The sequence below is a fragment of the Stenella coeruleoalba genome (genome assembly GCF_951394435.1).
Source record: "Stenella coeruleoalba genome assembly, chromosome: 9".
Classification (NCBI taxonomy): Eukaryota; Metazoa; Chordata; class Mammalia; order Artiodactyla; family Delphinidae; genus Stenella; species Stenella coeruleoalba.
The window spans coordinates 38,507,972-38,523,628 of record NC_137155.1 but is presented as its reverse complement, the minus strand read 5'-3'; the positions used below and the strand labels follow the sequence as shown (position 1 = coordinate 38,523,628).

Here is a 15,657-nt window from a genome sequence, read left to right as displayed (position 1 = left end):
ATCCCACTACTGGGCATATACCCTGAGAAAACCATCATTCAAAAAGAGTCATGTACCAAAATGTTCATTGCAGCTCTATTTACAATAGCCCGGAGATGGAAACAACATAAGTGCCCATCATCGGATGAATGGATAAAGAAGATGTGGCACATATATACAATGGAATATTACTCAGCCATAAAAAGAAACAAAGTTGAGCTGTTTGTAATGAGGTGGATAGACCTAGACTCTGTCATACAGAGTGAAGTAAGTCAGAAAGAGAAAGACAAATACCGTATGCTAACACATATATATGGAATTTAAGAAAAAAAAATGTCATGAAGAACTTAGGGGTAAGACAGGGATAAAGACACAGACCTACTGGAGAACGGACTTGAGGATATGGGGAGGGGGAAGGGTGAGCTGTGACAAAGCAAGAGAGAGGCATGGACATATATACACTACCAAACGTAAGGTAGATAGCTAGTGGGAAGCAGCCGCATAGCACAGGGATATCAGCTCGGTGCTTTGAGCCCGCCTGGAGGGGTGGGATAGGGAGGGTAGGAAGGAGGGAGACGCAAGAGGGAAGAGATATGGGAACATATGTATATGTATAACTGATTCACTTTGTTAAAAAGCAGAAAGTAACACACCATTGTAAAGCAATTATACCCCAATAAAGATGTTAAAAAAAAAAATGATGGGGAAAGGAATCAGGAGTCACACAGATCTGGGCTGACTATTGGCTATACGGCCTCTACCACTTTGTAGCTGTCTGACTGAGCAAGTCAACTTAACTTCTCTGAGCCTTAATTTTCTCATGAGTAAAATGGATTTAATAATACCTATATTGAGAGTATTATGAAGATTAAATGAGATAATACATATATAGCACTTAACAGAGTGCCTGCACATATTAAGCATTCAATAAATGTCATGTTATTTTTATGATTATATCATAGTAACAGTTCAAAGGAGAGGGTGGCATTGATATGTGCTAGTAAAACTGTTATTGCTGGTGAAAAGTTTTATATCATAAATCTTCTGATCTCATGTAATTCTGTATTGTCAGATTTAATAATTAAACTAATAAAATTATTTCTGGAAAGTGAAAAAAAAAAAGAAAAATTAAATCTAAATACAATGGCTAATGTTTATTGGGTGATGATTATTTGCCAGGTAGCGCTCTAAGTACTTCACATCTAATCTTTTTTTTTTTCTTTTTTTTTTTCGTGGTACGTGGGCCTCTCACTGTTGTGGCCTCTCCCGTTGCAGAGCACAGGCTCCGGACACGCAGGCTCAGCAGCCATGGCTCACGGGCCCAGCCGCTCTGCGGCATGTGGGATCTTCCCGGACCGGGGCATGTACCTGTGTCCCCTGCATCGGCAGGCGGACTCTCAACCACTGCGCCACCAGGGAAGCCCCACATCTAATCTTGAAAATGGCTTTGTGTTACGAATTTAAAATCAATCTCATTTTATGGATGAGGGGACTGAAGGACAGAAACATTAAGAATCTTGCCCACCATCATACAGGTGGCAAGTGGAGGAGCCAGAATTCAGAAGCAGCTAATCAAGCTTCTGTAGGCACATTCATAAACCACTGTATCAAACTGCCTATCAGACTACCGAAAATGCCTAAATTCATCTTCTGTGCTAAGAATGGCATATAATTTACTATAAAACTATGTAACAAATTATAATTGAAAAGAATACATTCAGTAGCTTTTAAAATCAAGTTCTATGTTTTTGTTTTTTGGTTTTGTTTTGTTTTGGGCTAAGGAACTGGGAGTAACTTTAAGAAGTCTGGCACAGAGATCAGACACGTGAGTTTTGGGCCTATACCTTCCTCTGGGTCCCAGCTGTCTGGCCTTGGCTATCAGCACTGGATTATCTAACATTTCCTTGAAGGCCCATATTATCTACTCGTAATAGTTGATTATTAACCACTGAAATAGCTACAGCTCCCTATTTCGCTATCCTTAATGCTCTTATGCCTGAAGTCTCTTTGGCAACCAATTTTTTTTCCCCTCCTGCCGGATTAGAGTTTTGAGTACGGTAATGAGGACAATGTGATGAAGTCTAAGTGTTGTGTTAAACCAATTAAATTCACCTTCTCTTAAAGCTGTTCCCCATTGCTGGGCTAAGAATTATTTTCAATCAACAAACTTGAAAAAGTTTTGATGAAAGATATAAACGTTGCAACAAAGATGAAAACATTCCCATATTATCCCTGAAAAAATAAAATAATTTAATTGGAGGTGTTTTAGTGATTAAAATATTTTAATATTAATCACTCTCCCTTGTTACTACATTATGTGTATTGCTACTACACATAATGCAATCAGCAGAGTCAATACATGTATACTCTTATGATGACAAAAACCAAGACACAGGGCTTCCCGGGTGGCGCAGGGTTGGGAGTCCTGCCGATGCAGGGGACATGGGTTCGTGCCCCGGTCTGGGAAGATCCCACATGCCAGGAGCAGCTAGGCCCGTAAGCTATGGCCGCTGAGCCAGTGCATCCGGAGCCTGTGCTCCACAGCGGGAGAGGCCACAACAGTGAGAGGCCCACGTACCGCAGGGAAAAAAAAAAAAAAAAAAACCAAGACATAGAATTCAGTTAAAGACATATCACTCTACTCGAAGCATCCCCCTTGGTCCCTAACTAAGTGGGAAGAAAAGAAAAGCATAAAAAGGTCTTGAAATATTTTCAGAGACCTGTAAACAGGAAGCATAGTCAGAGGTTACTTGGAGACCTCTCTGCTGTTGTGAAGGTAAGAGTGAAAAACAAGGCTAAAATAATGCCCTTTCCAAAGACTTTCACACACAAAATAACACTATGGGTACCAACTTCTAGCTCCCAAACTTACCTCTCTCTACTAATCCCTTCACTGTAGTTTGTGAAAAAGCTCTGCTTCTTTATTGCATTATCCTCCCAGCTTTTTTTCCTTCTCTTCCCTTCATAGCTAAGCTTTTAGCACAGTTACTTGTGCTTTATTTTCTACACTTCCTCACCTGCCACTCACCCTTCTGTAATTGCATTCAAGCTTTGATCATGTGCTCCGACCCCACTGAATCTGTGCCTGCAAAGGTCACGGAGGTCCTACTAAGTGCGAGACATAATGCACATATATTTCAGTCCCTCTTCTCTTGACCTTTTGGAGGCTTGTGAACAACTCTATATTCCAGAAATTCTCTTGTTTCAATCTCTTTATCATAATGTACTCTTATGATTCTCCTCATTCCTTATTTATCATTCCTTTTAAATCTTAGCAGAGTTTTTTCCATTATATTATTACACTTTCAAAGAACCAGTTTGTTTTATTTGCTTATCTATTAAATCTTTATTTTCTATTAAATCAATTTTTACTCTTACCTTTTATATTATTTCACCCTTTCATGTTTTTTGCATTTATTCTATTTTCCTAACCTTCTAAGTTGATTTATTAGCTCATTATTGTCAATCTTTCTTCATTCCTAGTACTTACATTATAGCTAGATAATTTTCCCTCTACTATTTGAGCTGACACTCAAATTTAATCTATAGCATTTTATATTTAATTTCATTCTAATATTTTAATTTCATTTTGATGTCTTAAATTTTCCAAATTATGGATATTTCAAGTGTAACTTTTTTATAAAAATATTTTAAGTGGGAGAATAAAATGATCTGCTTTATGTGTTTTAAGATTACTCTGGCTTTTGTGGTGATAGTGGCCAGAGTAGATGTTGGGAGGTAAACTGGAGGTTATTGCAGTAGTTTGAGAGAGAATGATATTTTTATAAGGATGTACATAGTGAAGATAGAGAAGGAGTGGACAGATACAAAATAAAATTGAAATTACAACAGACAAGGTAAGCAGCGGCATCATGAAAAACATTAAGAAAAAAGTGTGTAAAGGGTAAGCAAGGGCCAGGAGCAAGTACTTTCTCTATATGAGTCCTGCGCTCTCTGCTTTCTCAATATGAGTCCTTTCTAATTAATTAAATAATAAGAGTAACTCATATTGGGTCTAAGATTTCAGTTATCTGAGCCTGCACTAATGATTTCCACCTTTAACAAAAACACAGATATATTTTTATTATCTTAGTAAACAGACCTTAAATGATGTCAATATAAAATAATGACATTCTTTATTTGGAAGAGTCTCTGAATAGGAAAAATAAAATAAACCAAGGGACCATGACGAGTATAAGTTGACATGCATAAGAGTACGAGAACTTTGTGAAAAGGCTTTATATTAATAAATCCTGTTCAACATTCACGTCTTTGAAAACCAATAAGATTTTATGTTAGATATCATTTCCTTGATATACTTGGTTGAGCTTAATTTTTAATGGGCACCCAGAACAAGAAGACTTCGTGTTTATGTTAGGGATAGGAAGACCGTGCTTGGCGAAGGTACTTTGGATAAGAAGAGGAATACAGATTCTTTTTGTTGGTGCCTTAAGATTTTTTTCAGAGTCAAGAATCAATAAAAAGTCTGAATTAAATACATTTTAGACTTGTTGCCCAGAGGAGTAATTAAAGATATATTTTCAAAGACAACAGATGCAATTTACAGACTGCTGAAATTAGGGTGAAATGCAACAGGACACTTTGTCCTATAGCTTCCTTGCATAATCCAAGAACATTTAATCAGTTCAAATCTGCCTGAATGGAAGAGAACAAAAATTGCTGGAGGGTGAAAGAGATGGGAGGGAACAACCCAGAGATGGCAATTGCTGCTGTAGCTCACCAATAGCAGCAAGTGTTGTGGAAATACACATAAGCACAATCAACTCTATGTACAGCAGAAACTTGGTCTTTGGTACAAAGAGGAACAGACCTTTCACAGTTGATTTAATTTGCCCATGTTACAAAATGGAATAATGACCCTATAAGGAATGAAAAAAGGATCCGTAGCTCTAGGGTGTGTTGCTTCAACCAGGATCCACCTCTCTAGAAAAAATGTTATTAGCCCTAGGAAAATCTGCTTTTAAATTATTATCGGGAGGCATTTATTTTAAACCAAGAAATTTTTGATTCTTAAAGCCTGATTCCAGTCCTGCTAATTTGTAACGTACATGTCTTATGTATTTGTCTATGACATTTGTTCAACAGGTTTGAAGCAACTATGTTATAGCACAAGGTTTTTTTCCCTTGAACTCTATACCATTCCCTGTTGAATGTGGTTTCAGAAATCCCTTGGACACCCTTCCTACCTTGAGAAATCCCCTGGACATCTCCTTCCTACCTTGAATAGGGTACAGATTCACTAATGTGCATGGACAGTCTCTTGTCCTACCTAATGAAATTTTTCATTGAAAGAAAAAAGTTAAATGCAAACTCAAAACAGAGAAGTACAACTATGTTCAGTAATCTTTGACATATAAGGGCTATTTTATATATTTATCAACAAGAATTATTTTTTTAAAAAATGCAATATTGGCAATGTAACAAGGTCTGTTAAGTTAACCCCAATGAGATTTTTTTGTATTTGTTCAAAATACAGTCAATGTTCATCTAGTTAAGTGAATACATTTAAACTGTTCATTGTCATTGCATTTGCCTTATAACTCTGGAGCACCTAATACTGTCAATGGAAAGCTATGGGTTTCTCTCTTTTGGTAAGTAATAGGAATTTCTGATATTGTCACTGGAACATTAATATTAAAGAAATTTTAAATTGTTTCCTCCTATTTCTCTTTTCACCTTTGATCTAATATTAAATGGTGTGCCTTAATTTCACAAGAATCTTATTATGTAAAATAAATACATTTTAAATTGTTGAGCACTTTTATCTTCTTGGTTGGCAAATATGCATGTCCTGACTTTGAAACTTTATTGCAGATTAAAAACAGATTAAAACACACACACACACACACACACACACACACACACTCACACACACACACACACCCTTCCTTGAATTTGCTTAGGAAAGAAATCCATCAAAATAAATAATTCATGTTGGGATGGACTGAAATCTAGTCTTTTAGGAGGTGCCAACAGATGGTTTACATTTATAGAACGCACACTTGCTGACTTCCAAACAGAAATTAAAATTCATAAAGTATATCATTAGTACTCCTTATAAGCAGCATTATGTTTATGATATGAATTTGGATTTTCCCAGGTGAACAGTTTTCCATCATAATTTCACTAAGAAAAAAATGAAACAAACTGCTTTCTAGTTACTATTTTGTGTTACCAAGTTTAAAATTAAACCTTGCTGGTGATCATCCAGCAACACAAGCCAATGGGCTCAGAGCTAGATGAGGCTGTTGTTTTCATGACATTCAAGATTTCATAAGAACTCTTAGACATTTTTCATCATTCACACAATAGGCATTATTACAAATAATAAAATAAGGCAGCTTCTCTAGCTTTCAATTCTTATCACATCAGTTAGGTTAGGAACTTTCAACCAATATAATTAAAAGTGAGACTTCAGCTTATTAAAGGTCAGGCAACTAGGCATTTTTAGTTAATTTTAGCAACTCTTTGGTCTAAGTGTGGCCACATAATACCATGGAATTACAGTAACATTTCATTTTTGTGAACCTGACTACTAACCAAAATGTTAACATTTAACTCAGGTAAGGTTATGATTAAAACTTGCTTTAAGCCCACAAAAAGAGATGCTTTATCGCTCATTAAGATTTTGTCTACCCAAGAGAAAGGGGAATATTGTTAACTATGCATTTAATGCAATCAAAAGTCAAGAAAACCATTATAAAAAAAAATAGGTCTGGGACTTTATTCACTAAGTGCAGCTAATGGCTTACTTGATTAAATTAACTAAATAAATGACAAAGCTTCTTCAGAATGACTGCATTTACACGTGCAGAATGTAAGAAAATTAACTAAATGAACCGAGCAATTGCTAGATGATTTTAACCATGTTTTAACTGCTTTAAATTATGCAAGGAATTGTTTTCATTCTCTTCTTCAACATGTTGGGTTGCTCGATGCCAAAATAATTTAGACAAATATTTATTTACAGTGGCGAAAACCTGTCATTTCAGTAAAAAAAAGTCAAATATAAATGTTTTGGTATCATAGAAATAAAGCAACTAGTGCTTAGGCTGCATTTGTTACTTTTCAAGCAATGTTTTCAAAACGTATAGCTAGCGCCTTCATATTTTTATGCAGACATAACTAAGTGCTAGCATGAATTATTTGAAGCAATGTAATATTCTCCCTTTGTAAACTTTAGATATTATATGCTCAATGGTGAAGGATGAGAGACGGAAGTTTTGGACACATCTACTCAAAACCACCTAGAGTTGAGTTGGTAATTTTTGATTTTTCAATGATTGACTTGATATGTTATTTAGGAATTAAAATAGACATTATATTTCGATTCTACTAGTCCATAATAAATTTAATATGTAGTATATACATGATCAAATATAAAATAAGATTGAGCAAGGTCCTCTTTCTTAAAATGGATGTAAGAAGAAACCAAAACATATTTTATAAAACTATATTTTATTCTAACATAGAATATAACTTTTGATGTTTTAAAAAGGGATACAATAATCTGGTGGTATCTTTTAAATTTTAAGTACCAGGATTCTTTTTTAACTGTCTGTCTGATTTTTTTCAACTAGACATGTAGTTGAAAAGCTTATATTACTATATTCTTTTCTGAAAAGCAACTGGCATTAAATGTCCTTAGAACACAAAGCAGAAATAAATTCTTCCCTGTAAAGCTTCCTAATTAAACAACTTAAGAACAAACTGTGAGAATAAGTTTATGCTTAGTGAAATTGTGCTTAATATGTTACAGAAGACTTTGAATAAATCCTGAGTTTTGTGGTGAACAATTAATAACAGGGATTTATCTTCTCTGGCCTTAGGTTAAGATAGGTGTAGTGAGGGCAGAGGGAGCCCTCTGGAGAGTAACAGCTCCCCAGATGATAACACAGAATTGGAATTTTCAGCTTCACAAAATAAACTTAATATCCAATGGTGTTGAGTGGAAAGAGCTATCTCTCTTACCTTGCAGCATGGATGGAACCCAGATTTATACACTGTCCCTGGAGGAATGGCTGGGAAGCCTTCTGGGCTCAGGGTCAGAAACCTACCACAGGGCTATTGCAAAGTATAGTTCAAGCAGATAGAGGTGAAACATCCAGACAGGGACTGGATATGAGATGATGGACTCAGAATTCTGGCCAAATCAGCTCTTACTAGTCAGACCACATTAAACTGAATCAAACTATAGCTCAGAACACCAACTGGGCAAGCAGCAATGAACTAGACAAGGGTTACTGCCCTCAGACCCAAGGGAGCTAGAAAACACTTTATCCAACAAGTCAAACTTTCCCTTACCATCATGAGGTGAGTTAGGCCGCACCCCTCCCTTCACACATCCAGATGAGATCTGGAAATCTGAGGAAGGGGACAGGTGGCTAAGAACTCTGAGGGGCTAAACATTTTATCTTAGAATAACTGAACATTATGTAAAGAGATTCATTAAGTGGCATAACAAGCACAGTTTAAAATAGACAGGACTATATGTTTTCTTTCCTGCTACTTAGCAGATGGCAGTAAATTAGACTTGATTAATTATTGGTAAAATAAACTAAATGTCTTCTACATACCTGAGTAAACTGTGAGTTTGCAAGCATACAAAAGCAGGCAGGACTGTTAGGACTATCATGTTCTTTATTTTGCAATGACGTATCCTACAACTAGGTGAAGGAGGAAACCATGAAAAGACCAACTTTTTAGTATTCATATATTTTAACAGAAATCTCTCTGAAATAGCCATAACAAATATTCTCAGTTCAGACTTTTTACCTTAACAAAGCCCAAAGACAAATGAAAACACCTGCTTCTCGGGACCTCAGTAGGACATCTAGGGATGCTCCTGTTGCTTTGTTTCCCAGGCAGGAATCCTAAAAAGATGTTTATAAGTCCTGATCATAATTAAGGTTCTCACTCAGAGTATAGGCTCAACTATACCTGTGAGTGGCAGAGATCATCAAAGAACAGGGCCCAACCCTTAAAAAGGCCAAGTAGCTACTGTTTTTGCACTTTTGGGAACTCTGACTCACCACACTAGAAATCTGGCTACTCGTATGGACTGACTTTTAGAGAGGTCATGTGGAGAATGAGAGTCTCAGGACTACATGGAAAGGAAGAGAGGCCAAGCTGTCCAAGTGTCCCAGCAGAGGTGCAGGTGTGAGTGAGCCATCTCGGACGTTTCAGCCCATCTGTGCACCTAAATGATCATAGCCCCAGCCAACATCACCGGGGGCAGAAAAACTGCCAAGCTGGGTCCAGTAAACGCACAGAATCACGAGAAAAAAAATGCTTGTTGTTTTAAGCCACTCAAATTTGGGTTGGTTTACCATACAGCAATACGTAATAAAGCTGAAACTTTACCAGAAGTAGGGTTTTGCTGAAACACAAATCAAAAATATGTGGCATTGGGCTTCCCTGGTGGTGCAGTGGTTGAGAGTCCGCCTGCCGATGCAGGGGACACGGGTTCGTGTCCCGGTCCGGGAAGATCCCACGTGCCGCAGAGCGGCTGGGCCCGTGAGCTATGGCCGCTGAGCCTGCGCGTCCGGAGCCTGTGTTCCGCAACGGGAAAGGCCACAACAGTGAGAGGCTGGCGTACCGGGGGAAAAAAAAAAAATGTGGCACTGTCTTTGTCATGGGGACTGGGCAGAATCTGGAAGGACTTTGAGAAGATCGTTATGAGAGCTGGAAGGCTGCTTCTTTCAGCTTTCCATCCCCAGCTCCCATTATGCGACAGCAACTTCATCTTCCTGTTTCTGGTCCGTTTTTTTCCCCCAAGCCAGAGCTTATTCTAAAAACAAATCTGATGATGTCAGATTTAAAACCTTTCAAAGTAACTTCATTAGGAGTTGGATAAAATTTTTCATTTTCATACCTGGTACTTTGTGATTGTGCTTATTTCTCTGGTCCTAGTCCTAAGTACACACTTTTTGGCTTTAGGAACTTTTCTCTATGTTTGGAATGCTTCCCTTTGTCTTGCATTCTCCCATTTCTTCTTTCCTCAGTAGTTTCAGTTCAGATGTTATTCACCTTACTCCTTAAACTTCCATACTTCTCTGCTACCCACCCCATACTGTGTTCATTGCTCCAGCTAACACATCTTTTTCTAACCCCCTGATATTCATATTCCTTTCATATTGTGCCTTCCAAATCCTTTCCTTGACTGAGCTAATTCCCAAATGTCCTTCTGGTACTTCATTTGGGAAATCTCTACCCACTTTTCCAAAGTTGAGTTAGGATCCTATGATATCCCATCCTTGCCCCAGTAACTGCATTTTTAAACTGTCTGTTTTATATGTATCTTTCCCCTTAGATTCTCACTAAATTGAAGACAAGAGCTATGTCTATTTCTCTCTACCCCCAAGGTTGAAAATAGTATCTGGCACACAGTAGGGTCTTTAAATAAATATATTCTGAATAAATGAATAAGTAAAAATGAATAAATGATCAAGCCAACTACTTTTGTACTTTTTCCTAAATATAATTTTCTTTCTGGCAAAGTAAACATACATAAAACGTCTTCCAATTTGTGGTGTTTATATGAGTTTTAGTGTGCTTCTTGCTTTTACTGCAAGGGGATTATATAGTGAGAATGGTGGTTAAAATAGGGGAGTTTGGGTTGTTGTTGAAGTACCCTCTTGCCCTTGGCCAAGATTAAGTAGGTAAATACTACTGAGTGCATGTTAGTGCTGCATAAAAGGCAACCTTCTCTATGGTGGTCTATTCTCTGTGCTCATTCAATTGTTATTTTTACAAAGCAAATAGCTATCAGTGTGTAGAGAAGCCATCAAGTTCTTATAGATGGTTTAAAAATACTGTTTTTAGTTTGTATGCCTTCAAATTGCGCTTAAATAACACAGTTATTTTTGACTGATTGATTCTAAGAATTTTGCTATTACAGCCAAACTATGACATTTTTCATCATATATTTTTAGCATTTTTAAAGAATGAAATGCTTTTCTATTTTTTAAAATGATTTTTCACTTTGAGTTTCAGCCAAATATCTCAAAAATCCATAGCTCCTAGAACTCAGAGAAAATTAGCAAGGCCAAATAAAATACATGGGGCTTACTGCTGCAGCTGTATATTTTAAAGAAAGCTAATATATCGACTGGTTCTTAGAAGTGCAATCATAAATTGCTGTCTTTGAAAAATGTTTGTAGCTATAAAGGCTAGAGATGATGTCATTTTGCTGCTACAGGTAAAGAGGTTTCTGTGTGTTCGACCTTTTAAGTATTTCTATTGAGATTCTAAATACCAATGTACCAAAATATATCCACCATTATTTATCCAACATGTTCAAAATAAAATGACAACATTCCACTGTATCAATTTATATCTTTATATATTTTTACCCTCTGATTATTTTAATGGTTCAGTTGCCTTTTAATACACAAAGAAATATACATTGGTTTAACTAAATGGACAATGCCGTTCATTTTAATATAGACTCATAATTTAAAATCATCATTGTCTAATCAATTTCCTTGATATTAATGATCACCAGCAGCATTACAATACACCTGCACTTAAGCAAGCTAAGGTGCTTCAGTATAACTGAAGTTTTTGTGTTTTAATTTCTTTGTCATATGAACATTACCTTATATTTTAAAGCCAATTTCACTTGAAATATAGATTATGAACAAGTTGGTTTCCCTCTAGAGATATCTGTTGTATATGAGATTTACTGGTGCATAAGCAGATGTCTCTGCGTGTCTTCCAGGGTGTGGCAGATTAAAGATGCCACAATTCTTTGATGTTTTTCTTATCAAGTCTTAGAAGGTTCTGTGACTGTTTAAACTAAAAGACAACAGCAGAAGTGACACTGTGCCAATTCCTGGGCCAGCTCTTAGGAAAAACTGGCATCTTCCACCTCCTGTCTCTTGGAACTACATGGACCATAGATGGACCCACATCTACTCAGGCTTTCAGCCCTCTATGCTAAGGTGCCCAACTGAAGCCCAGAAAGTGAGCCTGGTCATGCCACAGGGAGCAGAAGAATTACCCACCAAATTACTGACCCACAAAACCATGAGTTTTAATAAATGGTTGCTGTTTTAAGCCACTAAGCTTTGAGTGTTTGTTATAGAACAACAAATAATCAGAACATAGGGTAAATGGTGTGATTCTCTGGGCTGACACTTCATTTTGTGATTCTCTTTCATGAAACTATTTCAGAACTATTCTACTAACTAGGTTACAATAGGCCAAACATCTAAATATCAGAAAATACCTCACTACAAGAATATATAGAAATATTGAAATAATTAAGTCCATAATTCCAGGGCTAAAGAAAAATATCGGGGTTGCCAACCAAGTATTACCCGTTTTTTCTATTTCTTTTGGAGATAAGTCACGTCTGTTAGTTTCTAGCCCGTTGATCTAACCACTGAATAGAACTGACTTGTAGGTTTTAAACGTCTATCTTAAACATTAAAATAACACACACAAACACACACACACTCCAAATACTTCATTCATATCACCAGATTATAAAGTGTTTTATAAGTCATCTTGTAAAGATTCTGTGAACTAAGCAATGAATTCACCCACCACCCACAGGCAGCTGCTTCTGGGGAGGAATTAATCTTCAACAGCAATAAATAAATAAATAAAACAATGGAATGAAAAACAACATGTACATTTTAGTATTCATATATATGTATATAAATACGAAGAGATGCTTCAAGCATATGCAAGGTTACTGGTTTAGAATTCAAAATGAAGAGGTGCCCAAAGAATTCTCAGAATAAAAATGTAGAAACATGTAAGAAATTCTTCTTCTACTTGGTTTCTTTTAAAATTTAAAAATGAAGCTAGCACAATTTAAGAAATAAAATAAATATGTTAGAGGATGTAGAATCTTCGGGAATTCCTAGAATTACTAATCAGTTTTGGAGAAAGTTAATTTTGCTTTTCCTTTAAGAAAAACATGCAAATCTTCCAGTGGTTGAACAATTTAAAAGTGTAACATTCACAAAGTATACAAAGTATAACATATTTAGAACACACACTGAACATTTGGAAAATAAGTTACTTTATGTATCACTTCTAACAGGGAAGGGGTTATTGAAAAACAATCTGAATATCAGAACATAAAGTATCTTTGAGTTTGATGGTCTCTCTATAGGCTGTAAGGGTAACATACTAGTTATCTATTATAGCAGCTTAAAACTGCAAGCATGCATAAACTCAGAGTTTCTGTTGGTTAGGAATTTGGGAGTGGCTTAACAGTATGATTCTGGCTTAGAGTTTCTCATGAGGTTGCAGCCAAGCTGTCATCAAGCATCTGAAGATTTACCAGGCTGATCTGCTTCTGTGATGGCTCACTCAAATGGCCATTGGCTGGATGCCTCGGTCCCTCACTGGTAGTCCCTTGCCCGGTAGATCTCTCCATAGGGCTACTTCAGCAGCCTCATGACACGGCAGAGGGAGGGATGAGAGAGAACGATCAGGGGCTTTCTCTGAATTCACCATTTCTCCAGCTCCACCACTGAGCGTCACAAAAATCAAACATATTCTCTCGAAGTGCAACTTCACATTCTGGCAGTGTGGGAGCAATCCAGGTCAAGGTATTAGCTGGATCAGAGGAGGACAACCAGCACTGAATTGTAGTTCATAGATTTAGAAACTTTTTGTTTAGATGCAATCCATTTTTCTTCTTTGTTTTACTTGTTAGGGAAATTTGGTTTTACTCCTGAGAAATATCGGGATGTGATTTGAATCTAAAATACATCTTAGAATTAGCTACATAGAGAAGGTTTTACGACACTTCTTAAGATAGGTCGCAAATATTTAATTATCTGTATTAAAAATTCTGTAACGTTCCATAAGATAGAGAATTAATGGGTAGGCACTGTGGAAAGATGGAAATATACTGACTTTTCTAATCAGGGGTCAAGGAATCCTACGCCTTTAACTAAGTTTATTATAAGGCTTTTATTGTTGCTGTTATGAGAGAAGGATATCTATCAACTTACCTCATGGGAAAGGGGTTTAATTTTCAAGATGTACGTGGATAAGAGAGGAAACAGAAAAGTAGAGCCGTCAAAAGTGATGCAGCTCCAGCATCGGGCTACTCTGTTTCTCTCTCACAGGCTGCACACTCTGTCTCTCATGGCATTTTCACTTTTTACTGCACATACGCTACATTTTCATCTCTTTCTCCCTCCTAACTAGGCTCTTCCGCTTAATCATAGTTTCTATTCCCTCCCAACTTCAGCTGGCCTTTGGTGTCCTGGCTGCTCTCACCCCTCTGTAAACCATGCATTTCAGCTGTTAAGGCACTCCTCAGCCTAGCTTCTGTGTTGTGTAATTTGGGTCAGGACCCCACCCATCCTTTCGAGCAGTCAGCTCTGACTGGGGCACACGTGGGCACAGGGGTTGCAAAATGCTGCCTCTTTAGGAAGAGACCTGGAAAATTTGCTCCTCTCAGCAGGGGTTTTTTGGTAATAAAGGCATTCATTCTGAGGCCTTGCCCAAGTAGTACAATGCTAAATAAATAGGTGAATAAATGGATACAATATTTTAGTCCTATCTCTTCTACTAATTTCCTATATGACCTTAAGGAAATATTTTTATCCATGTTTTATCTGTCAAAGAGAAACTAATTTTTTTAACTAAATAGACATATTGAAGGCTTATTTCTGTGAAGCTATGACTAAAACTTGTGGAGTCTTGAAAGATGCTTAAGAAGTCGTTACCTTCAAAAGTGATTAATAGGAGGGATGTAGCATGTAAACAAATAAATAAAATATGAGGTAGAAAGCGATTTTTTAAAAGAGAGAGAGTTTAAATATATAGCTATTCGGGTTCAGAGTAGAAGTAGATAAATCATAGATAGTAATATCTTCCTTAACTACTTTAGAGAAAATATTTCAACTGACATAAAATGGGTACAAGCTTGAAGGGAAAGGACTGTAGGGACAAGTTTTGAAAAGAACAGATTCCTATGGCAACACAGGCTCTCTTATGAGGAAACAATAATTTAGGAATTGATGACTGACCAAAAATTTTTTAAAAGCTGCCTTGAACTTTGAAAAATATTTTATAAGCCTCTCAGAACTTTTTTTTAAAAAAGTCTATGGTCAAGTTTAAATTCATTTTCTTAATACTATAATAGATATCAGAACTTCCATTCAAAGGGAAAATAATATGAGAAACAGAACATGCCGTGGTCCAAGCTATGCTGCTTGCTGTTTTTATGTTCTTGTACAAGTCTTTGAATTTCCAAGGCTCAGTCTTCCTTAAAAACATGAAATGACTAGACCAAAGAATTTGAAGGTCCGTGTACCTCTGTGATTCTATTGAATCTGATGCAATTAGTCAAACAGTTACCTGTCATTACAGAGGCTGGGGTGTGTACATTTTAGCACCACACCACAATTTAGTAACAGGGCACTGAAGCCACAATGCCTCCTATTCTGTTCCATCGCTAATTTATCAGGGGCTAAAAGCAACCGAACTAAGGATCCCAGGCAGACAATGGTGCCTTTGAGGGGCAAGGGAAGCACCATTTAAAGGGAAAGCATTACCATTCTAAAATAATGGTAGAGCACATGGCCTGAGTACTTTGAAAGAGAGCACTACAAAAAAGGTATTCTCTGTTTAAATGCCTCAAACACAAAAGCTTTTAGTTGGGATTTATAAGGAAAAACG

General features: G+C 36.8%; 1 protein-coding gene across 23 annotated transcripts in view; it reads right to left on the bottom strand.

Annotated features, from left to right (window-relative positions):
• DGKB (diacylglycerol kinase beta) overlaps window positions 1-15,657 on the bottom strand; it is a 909,303-nt gene that overhangs the window by 126,392 nt on the left and 767,254 nt on the right. Inside the window, exon 27 of one of the 23 annotated variants that reach the window (XM_079932542.1) lies at window positions 8,310-8,873. The exons of the other annotated variants lie outside the window; for them this stretch is intronic. Within the exon in view, the coding sequence (XP_079788668.1) occupies window positions 8,758-8,873 (116 nt within the window). The 3' untranslated portion in view covers window positions 8,310-8,757. Of the gene's footprint in view, window positions 1-8,309; window positions 8,874-15,657 lie in introns of those variants that run through there. 23 annotated transcript variants of the gene reach the window in all.